The sequence below is a fragment of the Gossypium raimondii genome, chromosome 12 (genome assembly GCF_025698545.1).
Source record: "Gossypium raimondii isolate GPD5lz chromosome 12, ASM2569854v1, whole genome shotgun sequence".
Classification (NCBI taxonomy): Eukaryota; Viridiplantae; Streptophyta; class Magnoliopsida; order Malvales; family Malvaceae; genus Gossypium; species Gossypium raimondii.
In genome coordinates, this window is record NC_068576.1 from 48904919 (window position 1) to 48917470 (window position 12552).

The 12552-nt window shown below is 33.7% G+C and overlaps 2 protein-coding genes across 5 annotated transcripts; both read left to right on the plus strand.

Annotated features, from left to right (window-relative positions):
- LOC105764709 (PLASMODESMATA CALLOSE-BINDING PROTEIN 3) lies at nucleotides 1-4244 on the plus strand. 2 transcript variants are annotated; one of them, XM_012583409.2, is made up of 4 exons: nucleotides 1-249; nucleotides 728-979; nucleotides 1116-1149; nucleotides 3605-4244. In XM_012583409.2, the coding sequence occupies exons 1-4, from the start codon at nucleotides 192-194 to the stop codon at nucleotides 3891-3893; spliced, it is 633 nt and encodes a 210-aa protein (XP_012438863.1). In that variant the 5' UTR covers nucleotides 1-191; the 3' UTR covers nucleotides 3894-4244. The 2 variants fall into 2 exon arrangements, with proteins under 2 accessions (XP_012438863.1, XP_012438864.1); XM_012583410.2 differs by having other exon boundaries at nucleotides 3-249; nucleotides 731-979.
- A 2882-nt stretch (nucleotides 4245-7126) lies between these two features.
- Nucleotides 7127-11673, plus strand: LOC105764710 (uncharacterized). Of its 3 annotated transcripts, XM_052625647.1 has the most exons (7): nucleotides 7127-7323; nucleotides 8043-8132; nucleotides 8341-8882; nucleotides 9187-9525; nucleotides 9613-9999; nucleotides 10079-10650; nucleotides 10901-11673. In XM_052625647.1, the coding sequence occupies exons 2-7, from the start codon at nucleotides 8044-8046 to the stop codon at nucleotides 11423-11425; spliced, it is 2454 nt and encodes an 817-aa protein (XP_052481607.1). In that variant the 5' UTR covers nucleotides 7127-7323; nucleotide 8043; the 3' UTR covers nucleotides 11426-11673. The 3 variants fall into 3 exon arrangements, with proteins under 3 accessions (XP_052481607.1, XP_012438867.1, XP_012438868.1); XM_012583413.2 differs by having other exon boundaries at nucleotides 9187-9999; XM_012583414.2 differs by lacking the exon at nucleotides 7127-7323 and having other exon boundaries at nucleotides 8394-8882; nucleotides 9187-9999.
- The last annotated feature ends 879 nt before the right edge of the window (nucleotides 11674-12552 follow it).

A 12552-nucleotide genomic window follows, 5' to 3' on the forward strand; every position in this document is an offset into this window, starting at 1 on the left:
CCTTCATCCCACTATCACTCTCTCTTACATGTTTATTTGTCTTGTCTTAAACACTAAACACCTTTGTGCTATCTCTCACACTTTTCCCCTTACGCATAAACTTCTCTAACTCAGACACCTCCATTGTTACCTCAACCTCAGCTTCTAGCTTTAGTTTCTCCCTTTGTTACCCTAATTTGTTCTTATCAACCATGGCTGCTACTTTACTGTTTGCACTGCTCATTCTTGCCATCACTGCAGGCCACTCAAGTAAGCTCTTGATATTATAGCTCTTTTTTTTTTTTTTTGCAAAAGCCATTCTATATTTTCATTTTCTTCTTCTACTTGACTTCTTTTTTTTTTTCAACTAAATATTCCTCTGTTTTTATCCCTTAAAAGATGAAGAATAAAAGAGATTTGATATTATCCCATGTTGGGTGCATCTTGTTTACCTGTTTTCTTTTTTGGTCTGAAATATGTAGTAATATTTTCTTCCATTTTTCCTCTTTAAGCTACTAATCCTTTTAATGCAACCCAAAACTACTACTTCTTTAAACAGCCTCATTCATTATTTTTTCTTGCGTATTTTTCCTGCTTGAGACCCCCTCCTTCACCTTAGCAAAATCCCTTTATGTTCCCCATGAAATACCTCAAAAACAGTCCCCCCCCCTTTTTTTTTCTCTTTGAAAATGACTACATTTGTTCCTTTTTTTCCCTGGACAAACGAGACTAAAATTGTATTTTTTAGCAGGTGGTGCGACGGGCAAATGGTGTGTTTGCAAAGATGGTGTGGGTGATGGAAACTTGCAGAAGACATTGGACTATGCTTGTGGAAACGGTGCTGACTGTAACGCTATCCGTTCAAATGGACCTTGTTACAACCCCAACACTGTTAAAGCACATTGCAATTATGCTGTTAACAGCTATTTCCAAAAAAAAGGCCAAGGTCAAGGCTCCTGTGAATTTGCTGGCACGGCAGCCATCACTACAACTGACCCTAGTAATTTCCCTTCCCTTCCCATCCCATCCCATCCATCTCTATTTTCTACTTATTATTTTTTTACCAAGGCAGTTAAAAAGTTTAAAAATGAAGAGAAAAAAAAACTTAAACTTTATGTTTCTTTGGTGATTCACAGGCTCTGCTGGCTGTTCTTACCCCTCCAGTGCCAGGTATGCTGTAAACTTTCCCTTTTAAAGTGCTCATGTTTTATGCATTACTGTGCGGTACTAAAGGAGTAGGCATTTGACACTATCAACACATAAAAGATTGGGTACCTCCACTTATTAGGACTATTCACTTATGGGGCATTTGGACTATTAATTCTCTAACGTTTAAGGTCACTAAATGCCTTATTTTAGTGGTTGAGCCAAACAAAAAATGCTTCTTTAGGTGACAAGCTTTAGGGTTTATAATGTGTGATAATAATAAAATGATAATGTTAACATTGATTCTACTACTACTTAAAAAATTAGTGTTCAAATGCATTTAAGCAGATTTAACAAAATAGTGAAGATTGTACCATGGGCTATGATATATTTATTTATATTTTGTTGGTCCACAACCAGATATTTAGTCTAAAGTTTTTATCAAAGTGGACCACTTAGTTAAGCAGAAAAGTAAGGTTTGAACAAAAAAGGGGGTGTTTTTGCTTTTATTAGACTATTCATGTCTATTAAGTATATTTTTCAAATATAAAACTTAAATTTTGAATATAGTCCTATCAAAAACTATTCCAACTGCTTATATATTTATATACACATTCTTGAGATTCCTGTTTAAATTTAAATTCCTGTCTATTACATTCACATACTCTACTTCTCTTGGGTGCAATGGCCATCCAACTTTCTAACATTGGAGCTGCTGCTTCTTAAGTACTCATCCACTGTTTTGAATGAGGCTTATTCAAACACAAAAACCCAACGCTTTGTCAACTTTTCTTTTTTATGCTTTCACCTTTGATCATCTTCATTGGGCCATTTTATCTCTAATCGCCAACTTCAAAAAAATGGCTCCACATCTAAGTGGTAAAGTTAAAAAGAGTGATGTAGCATTGCATTGTAGCTTTTCCCTTTTACTAAAAGAAAAAGAAATTCTCACTATTATTATTGGGATTAATGTCCCTTTTTCTATTTGATTGAACGGTGTAAAGGGTTCCTACCTATCTTTACCCCTTTACCCTTTAATTTGATGTATGATGCTATAATCTAAATAGAATAATTTAAGTTCTTATGCCTACAAGACTAATATTATTTTTATTCAATTGTATATTTAAAAAAAACCTTAATTGTATAATATTTAATCCCACACCAAATCTACCTCATGTTTTCACTAGAATAACTTACTCCAAAATGTTGAATGACCTTTTTTTCTTCTTTATTGCCCTAACTTTTGTTTTTATCTGTTTGTTGAGTTCTTGTTTTAGTAACATGGGATCATGTTGCCATGTGCCACCACAAAAAATAATAAAAAAATAGATTTATAAGTTTTATACATATTTAAATTTTGATATGTTACAAAGTATATTTCTTATTTTAATTAGGAAGAATTTTGGTGACGATGTATAATTTGGATAAAAAGAAAAGTGATTAGCACCTATTTCATGGTGGTGGGGGTCCTATTGTTAGACTTTGAAATGGACAAATGTTTTTATAGAGATTAGAGCCGGTTTGTTTTCTTTTCTTTTCTCTTTGAGATATGGAAAGCCTTGAGAGTTGTGCACATGTTGTCCTACACTACACTATACACTTTGCTTCCGCCCATTTTATGGGACACCCTACTGCTGTTACCTTTTTTCCTTTTCTTTTCCTTTTATCTCTTTGGTTTTTCTTGCTTTAAAGTTTTTAACCATGGTAAATAGCAAGCAGAAATCCTTATTCTGAATTTTGTGGTTTAGACATGAAAAAGAGTTTTGTAATATAATTAAAATTAATTAAGTTTTTAATAAGAAATAGCTTTTGATTGGATTCATAAATAGAATTCAATTAAATTCTTGAAATATATAATAAAAAGATTAAAATATAGAAAACATTAATAAGTTATTAAAATAATTATGTTATAAAGATAGAAATTCATAAAGTTATTAAAACTACTAATCATTATTAAAATATTATACTCTTTTTTCTTCTAAAATTACAATCTTTTTGTTTTTCCTCAAAACAATTTCCTACATGATGATACACCAACATTATTAAAATATTATTAATTGGACATAAACTTAGTTAGAAAATAATTTAAAATTACTTCTTAAAATGTAATAAATATTATTAATTTATTATAATAATGTATTTTTCTTTTCATACTTTTTTTTTTATATAAAATCTTTAAATGAAACACTTAAATGTGTGGAAATTGAAGTCATTTAAAGTGACAATGTCTGGTGAGTCTGCAAGTATAAGTTACAGGTAAGTTAAAGATGATAGAAGATGCTCAGAACGGAAATAATAACCTTCCTTTTGTGGGTGAGAATCGATATAATCGATATACTATCTTATATGTTTGTCCTAATTGTGTCGGCAGTATCATCTATTTATATTATACAAATTTTTATTTAAGCCGATAAAAATCATTACGTTATTATGAAAAAATTTGATGACACGGGCATATTTTGTCTTTTACTTGGATCAGTGGCGGAGGCACGACCTTAACACCAACAACACCGGGCACGACAACAACTCCATCATCATCAACAACCACCACGCCCTCCATCATGACCCCAGGCACCAACACCCCAACAAGCACTACCCCCTACAGTTCAACAACACCCACCGGAGTGTTAGGAGGAGTCGGCACCGGCTTAGGCCCATCCGGAACCACCTCCACCAACACTGATTACAGCCACGGAGGATTCCGGCTCCAACCCATTTCTTCCTTCACAACCCTCCTGTTTTCAGGCTTCATGCTGATTTGGGGTTGAATACTACAAACCAACAATGAGCCTATATGTAATATTCAGATGTTTTATCTAAGGACATGTTAAAGCTAAGGGTTTTTTTTTTTTTTTGGGGGGTTATTTTCTTCCATGGAAACGGGGACTTTATTCCTTTCTAAAGCATGGTTTGTGGTGAATGATGGATATGCAGTGTTATCTTTCTTATTTAATGTTTTGATGTAAATCTAGTCTAGAATAGTAGAATTCAAGTAATTTATTAATTTAAACAGATTTTCTCACCACAGTATCATCCTTTACTGAGTAATTTGGTTGTATTACTACTTCAGTCAGTACTTGCCTATGTTTTATATTACTATTTAGTTGGATTTGGATTTATATCTTTGTTCTTTGCATTATTGCCAGATTTGTCTACAGCTTAAGTTATATTTAGAGGATGTTTGGTTAAAGTAACTTCCAAATTTTTTCAATTATTCAGAGGATGTCTGTTCATTTAGCATGTATAAGTCTGATTTACCTACTAACTACACATAAAATTGCTTTAACATCATTCTTTAAGCATGTTTAAAAAATTACAAAATTTATAATAAAACTTTACATCAAGTCAAAATAGCATGCTATTTAAAAAATTTTACATTAAGATAATCTTGTATTTATTGTCGATTTGTTTAAAAAAAATTTCAAAATAGCTTACTCTTTGGTACAATTTTAATTGGTCCCATCTGCTTCAAATGTAATTTTGTTTGCGTTTTTTGGTGGGAACGGTTGAAACTTGCACCTCATTTTTATGAAGTTATGGTAGGACATGCAGATACGATGTGCCTATTATTGGTCAGTCATGTCTTTTACAAGGATTTATAAATTATTATTTAACAATAAAAGTTATCTAAATTTAATTATATGAAAATATTAATATAAAACAAAATATTTTTTTATTTAAACTTCGAATAAAAAAATTCAAATCATTTAATTTAACTCACAGCAATGTAAATAGAAGTTTTTTTTTTTTTTAAATATCATTCCTGTACTTGAGGTTCTCTTTGGTCTCCTCCTTTCTCTCATATTTATAAAGCACGTCTGATGTGACGTGTTAGGAGTACATTTTTTTCAATTACTTCATGCATTTGATACGTTTCCCTTTAGGCTCGATACATACCCTTAAACATATCCCTTAGGTAAAACGTGCTCTAATCTCGACACCTCGTGAGGTGGTGTGGACTGATGGGACCAACTCACTTGAGAACCACCTCGCGAGGTGTCGATGGTGTGTGTGATACTTACACGTGATCTCCCTCGTACTTATTTGATGAGGTGATGAGACGAGCAACATTTTGCAAGGACCTCATGAAGTGACAAGGTGTGTGACATTGGTGACCACGCGAAGTGGCGAGGCGTGGTGTATGGCCTCGTGAGATGGATCGAGTTTTAGGTACTATGAACGGTTAGATTTTGAATTGTAAAATATTTTATAACAATGTCTAAATCATTTTTAACTCTTAAAAGTTTAAAATTGAAGAAAATATACTTTTAAATGCATTTCTAATACTGTTTATACGTGCACTTTTTCTAATTTAAGAAATTTTTTTTCGTAATATACATTACTTCATTTCGTAATATGATTCGGTGATTATTATTTTCATTTAACAGCTTTTTTCAACATTAGGGAGAGAAATAATAATTGGATCAAATAATTACTTGAAATGAATTATTGTTATTTTGATCATCGAGAAAGTAATTTGAACCGAAGTTCAAGAAGATAATTCATTTTATTACAACTTAATTGTCAAATGTATTTACTGACTTGATGAAAATAATCAAGTGTTATATATCAGCTAATGTTTTGATTTGAGTTGAAGTCCAGTAGGACAACTTGTTAGAGTAATTGAAGGTAATGCATGCTCAAAACATGGTAGTTCAATTGGTTTCAAATATTAAAATACTTATAAAAGAAAAAAATAAATCTAGATGGTCATATGGTGGAGACGATGTTGCTGAAGAGACTTAAGACATAACTAATTATTAGAACTCTAGAAGAGATTTAGGTACCTGAAATTGAAAATGAAAATAATGAAAATAAAGAGATCTTAATAAGTTATGTCAATACGGTAAATATGGAACCATGAAATATGAAAAGTTGTCGATAACTTTTTTACAATGTTAAAATAATGAGAGATAATGAGGATCTTGAATAAATTTGTCAAGAAACACAAGATATGGAATAGATTGGTCAAAATGGAAAAACACAATTTAAGTAGAATTAAATTCATGAAGTTTCTGAACCAATAGTCCAAATGTCTGAAAGTATAAAGTTAGTGGAGTACAAATGAGTAGTTTTGTGAAAATAAAATAAGACAATGAAGTTTTGTTTAAAGCCCTAGCAATGATTATGAAAATATATTCTTTTGTTGTGGATATAGTAACTTTTAAATATAGGCGGTTTATGAAAATTTTGACATGTGTCTTATGATTGTTGTTACAATTTGTATATGAATCACTGTATAGAGGAAGTTTATATTAAAATCCTTTAAGGATTTAGAATCTTTGGAAGCATATATAAATTCTTGAGAAATTGTTCAATACAGTTGTGTAAATACTTATATGAATTGATTTGAACATATATATTTGTATAGATAATTATGATAAAAGTTTTGTTATGATTATTGTCGAAACTTCCAAGAGATCAAAATATATTTTTTCGTAATTCTTTCCCGCTCATGACATTCGAATAATAATGATATAAATATTTTGCAAAACCGTTTAAGTGATTATTTGAAAAGCTAGGTAAAATTTGAGATGTCTTATGACATTGTCATGACCGAAGTAAATAGACATTTAACTTTTCTTCCTTTTCCTAATTTTCTTACAGAATTAATAAATAAAAATTAGTTTTCTTTTACCCACTCAATTTCTTAACAAAATGATATAGTAACATTTTATCATAAATAAATGATTACCCAACATTCTACATCCATAGGAGAATTTAACCCCATTAATGTCGAAATATAGCTTAAAAGAAAATCTATTCCTAGAAATAACTTCTCCTCAAGGCTCAAACCCATGAATCATATGGTAACCTTTTTTTTTTTTTCTGGTTAATAAAACCCGTGTAGGTACTTAATTTTAGATTTTGTTATATTCAAATAAAAGAACGTAAAAGAAAAGTTGCCCAGTTGAATGAATTTGATCAAAGACTTTAGTATTTTATTTTTTTAAATAAAAAATATCATGAATTTAAATTGAACGTAAATTAAGGACAAAATTTTGGACTTTGGAGAGGATTTACACTGTAAAAACAAGCGTCCCTCGCACTCTTCTTCTCTCTCTGACTTTGTTGTAAGCAATTCTGTAGCACTTCTGTCGTTTGATTATATATCCCACAGTCGAAGCTGTCGTTTTATGATCAGACTCCGCCATTGACGACTCAAAAAAGAAGTATCCTTTCTTGATGATCCAACTGGTAAAACAACGAGAAAAAGTTAAACCCTTCCTTTATTTCCTTCTTTTCATCGGAACTCTCTGTTGTCTTTTTTCCTTGCAAAATTTCTTCCTTTAAAAAAAAAAAAATTTGTTACTATTTCCCTAGTGCTGAATCTTATCTTTCTTTGCATTTTTCTAATTTTTCCTTCTTTTTTCTCGTATTGCCATTTAATAGTTACCTCCAATTTGTGTTGCTCTCTTTGGCAATGCTCACCATTTTTCTGCTAGATCAACTTTTCACCATAATTTGTTGGCTGATTTTAAGAAGTTCAGTTACTAGATTCCTTTTTTTCTGACTCAAATGTCTTCCTTTAGCTTAACTAGATATAAACCTCATAATTCATCTGTGTTCTGTTCGTATATTTAATATTTTTTTTTTATAAATTGTGGTATGTTAACAATTCGAACCATATGGATTTTTGTTCATGTCGTGTTCATGTATCGTGTTACGTTTTTAGTTTTTTTCTAAATTATGTTGTGTTAGACAGAAAAGAGTGGTGACATTGATAGAGTAGTTCGGTGCTTCAGTTTGAATTACATTTCATGGCTTAGGTTTTGGAACCCTTTTTCTTTTTTTGTTATGTTTATATTGCACGATTTGTGGTGCCAACAAGGATCACTGTCTATGCAAAGCTAAGCAAATCATTTGATACGCATATTATAAACTTTGCTCATTTTCCAGTCTTTTCCGTTTTGCAGGATGATCGAGCCTTGCGATATATGCGGTGATATAGGCTTTGTAGAGGATATCATAACTTGCTTTGAGTGCAAAATTGCAAAGGAACACGGGTTCGGTTATTCTTACCTTTTGCCTTATGTTTGGTTTCACTTGAACTGCTCTCTTTTTTGTTTTAAATTCTGCTTTTTGATTACCATGTTTATCGTTGTATTTTACGAACACGGTTATTTTGGAAACCTCAGTTTAGGTCCCCCGAGATTGATCACTAACATTGAAGTATACCCTGTTTTCTCGTCCCCCCCCCCCCTCCGCTTTCAGCTATTGCATGCGCGAAGTTCTCTTGACTATCCCCGAAATTTGGTTCTGTGAAGAGTGTAGGTTAAGCAAGGCCATAGTTCCCGAGTCTGTTACAGAGGAAGATGTTCCTATGTCTTCCACTTCAATTACTTCTGAAAGTGTCTGTACCAGCCTGCCTTCGCACAAACCAGTTGATCAAGAAAATGAAAAGGCTTCAAAATCAAACACCTCTGAGACTTTGAATCCAGAAGCGTTAATTGAGAATCAAAAGATATTAGGTTCTGCTTGTAAGCAAGGGGCTGCCACAGTTGGGAATGTGAAGAAGTCATCAGTTTCAACAAAATCTGAACATTTAGTGAGAAATTTGGTCTCAGGTCTTGATCAGTTGAGTACCATGGAAACTGCATCGAAGAGCAGTCCAACAAGGTTGAAAGTTGCTTCTGCAAAGGCATCCATAAAGAAATTTAAAGCAAGTCATGATCATAGAAAAGTACGACATAGCAGTTCAAAGGTCTGGTCTACGACCCCACAGAAAGCAATCCAAACATCAAAAACTTTAAAAGGTGAGAAAGCGATTTGCATGCATTTGTTGATGATTGAAGCATTTATTGGAACTGACAATTGAATCTGCATATTCATATTTAGTTCCTATGCATTATTTATATTCAAAGCTTGACTTTCGTTTAATCATATTGCCTATAATACATTATATCACTTGTGTTTCTTAGTCAATCAAAAGATGCAGTTTGTTCTAAATTGAATCAATTCATGAACACTGCTTCCTTTAGTTCCGTGTGCCGTAAATAGATATCTTATATACCTAATAGTCTAATGTGGCTACTCTTATGATTTCTGTTTTGGATGAAGAAACTTCTGCTACATATGAAAAGGAGTCGCATGATACTAATGTGCTCGGTGAAAAGATCGAAACCTCACGGTCACAACAAAGGGATGGTGAGGATGTCTCTCCTGAGGGATCAGCTAGCTTACCTGTAAATACGATAGCGAGCACTTTAACCAAGTCAGATCTAGAAAAGATAGCTATGGAGTATCACATAGACACTAATAGGTACCATCTTTCTCTTCCTAAATCATCCGAGAGAGCAAATTCGTATTTCCCATGTAAACACACATTTTGCATCTATGCTGATGCCTTTAAGGCCGGGCTTCGTCTTCCTCTTCATCCTCTAATTTCGGAGATCCTCAGTGAGTTCAGTGTTGCTCCTACTCAGATTCCTCCAAACTCGTGGCGGGTACTGATTTGTTTTATTTCATTTTGTTATTCTCAAAAAGTAACTCCTACGGTGAACCTCTTTCGTGCAATCTGCTCTCTCAAAGATCACTCAGGGGAGAGCAACAAGGGGTGGTGGTTCTTTAGTGCTCGGATTGGATTCAAGCTGTTTGAGGGTTTTCCGAGCTCCATCAAGGGTTGGAGGCATAGGTTTTTTATAATTCGAACATCTGAGAGAGACACATTAGGCGTTAACACGAAGTGGGGCCCTCCCAATAGTGCGGCAAATCAGTTGCCAACTCTTTCAGCTATGGAGGTCAAATCACTGGATGACCTTGTAGCTGCAGCGACAAACAACCCACCTGACATTAGAGTTTTGTTGTCGGAAGAGGCCTTAATTCAAGCTGGAATCAGTTCAACAATACTAAAACCGAAGGTGTCTAATGGTGGTATGGTCGATATACTCAACTCCATTATTTTCCTCAATGTTTTTATTTGAGTTCATGCTCTTGTTTTCATTTGATTTAGAGATAAAGCAGCGTCATAGCTTGTCTCCATCCGGTCTAGTGAGGGCCTTACAGAGAAAAAGAGCTGCCACAGATTCTGGGAAAAGCGCTTTGTCTGGTCTTCCTTGTCAAGAGCCAATCTTAATAAATGTCGATCAGGAGGATCTGCCCGAAAGCAAGAGGTCAAAGGAATCTCTGCAACCTATGGAACAAACCGATTTATTGCAACCTAAAGAGCTAACGAATCGGTCACAAGAGATTTACCCTCCTGTGACCTCCCCTGCTCAAGATACTCCTCATGAAGGCCTTCCTCTACAAGCTTCCCCAGAGTCTAATATCCGGCACATTGCAGGAGCGTCAGTTCACGCAGTTAGCTCAGTTTACTTCAATACTGCAACAGACAACCTCCCCCTTTCAAATGCTGGAGTGAGGCAGACAGGATCCGTGGAGTACACTATGGAACAATCAGTTTTCACTCATCCTGCTCTTGCAAGGAAGCTGATCAGTCAAATGGTTCTTCCGCACGACTGTGATTCCGTGGCTCAGAAGGATACTTTGGTCATGGCTCAGGAGCTTATGTGCCTAGCAATGGAGGTAAGTCTTGTTCTTTCCATTTTTAGTAGACGAAGCAATATTAAACACGGCAAGGAAGTGATAACTAAAACACGAAATGGTATGAAAAAACTAATATGAACATGACATGAATACACAATTGCTTCAAAATCTAGGTAATATGAATTATTAGCATATCAAAATTTATATTTATATAACAGTGCGATTATGACACAACAAAATACATGAATTGGTGGGGTTTAATTTTGGATACTTGGTTGCTGATGGGCAGGACGCGACCTGGAAAATGGCAGTGTCTGAAAAGTTGATCAAGATGCAACATGAGATCAACATGTTGAAGGAAGAAAGGAACGCACTAAGAGCAGAGCTTGAATCGCAGAAGATGGCGGTGGCTGAGTGTGAGTCGACAAGGAAAACGACACTGGAGCTTCAAAGGTTGGAGGAGGAGGTTGAACGGCTCGAGATCAGGTTAAAGGAGACTGAGGAAAAAGCCTGGACATGGGAGGATCAGTTCATTAAGCTAGAGAGGAGGTTGAAACAGGCTGATGACCGGGCAGCATCAGCTGAAAGAAAAGTTGTTGTGGCCGAAGAAAAATGGCGGCAGTCTGAAATGACAAAGTCGAGGGTTGCTGAGGAGACACTTAAGAATTTCAAGGCTTCCGAAGAATTCCGGCATGAAGTTGAGGATTATCACGCTGAAGCCTACGGCATGGGGTTAAATGTCGCCATCGAGAAGATCAAGAGGCAATTTCCAAATCTAGATCTATCGATTATCAATTTTTATTCCGAGGATTAATGAGGAGCCTATTGAGCTGTGACAGATTTTCCAGGTTAATCATCGTAAACTTACCACCTAGTCTTGATCTGTTTGGGGCCATTTATTGGATATCTCCTTAATTTGTAACTAAGGAAATCTCTAGCAATGAAGAACTTTATAGCACCTTTAGTTCACTGTAATGAAATAAGGTGATAATGGAATAGTCATTATGTAATAATGGGATAGGGTTATAATAGAATTAAATAGACATAACAAGTTGGATGAAATTGAATGAGTCTTATAATAATATTTACGAGTTTGATTGAAGTGAATAGATATGTAATAGCAAATAAAAACTAACTCAGAAAGACAAAATGCCCTTTAATAAAATAAATTAAAATTTTATTTTTATAAAAATATTAAAAATCAAAAGCTTTAAATATTAAAATGATAATTTTATCCTTAGATTAAATTTAATTAATAAGATATGATATACAACATTTATATAAAAATTAAAACATTATTATATAAATTATTCTTGTGCTTATTCTATCTTCACCCTCTCTCATTTAATCAATTTATAATATTCTTTTAAGGGGAATAACAAACACTCGTTGTATGCACTACAAGCTTTATCAACACAATAAAGGCTTCAGTCTCAGCATCAATAGAATATCAGGAGCGATTGTAAGCACTTAATACAATAAATAAATTAGCCCCAAATGGTCCAAAGCGGAGGGCATAAATCGGCAAAAGAACTGAGCCTTCACCAAACTAAAGAGGATGGCGACAAAATTAACCCAAAAATCACTCACAAAAGTAAGACTAAAAAGCGTACTGCAAGAGTACACTTATTAAATAATGAAAAAATATATATAAATTAGACAACACGAGTACAAACCGACTCATGAAATCATTTATTATTCTGAAATACTCTCAAAACAGAAATAGATTAAGAAGTCAACAAAGAGCTACTCACTTTGTAAAAAAAAAATTGCCGGTAGTTGATCCATCACAAAGATAACAAAGATACCCATTAATAGATCTGTAAACCGAAAAGAGAGAAAGCGCATTGAGTAAATGAGAAGAAAAAAGAAAGAGTCATTGTTGGACAAAAGCAAAAAGATAAGAAACAAATGACTTGATTTAATCACTTTATAATTAAT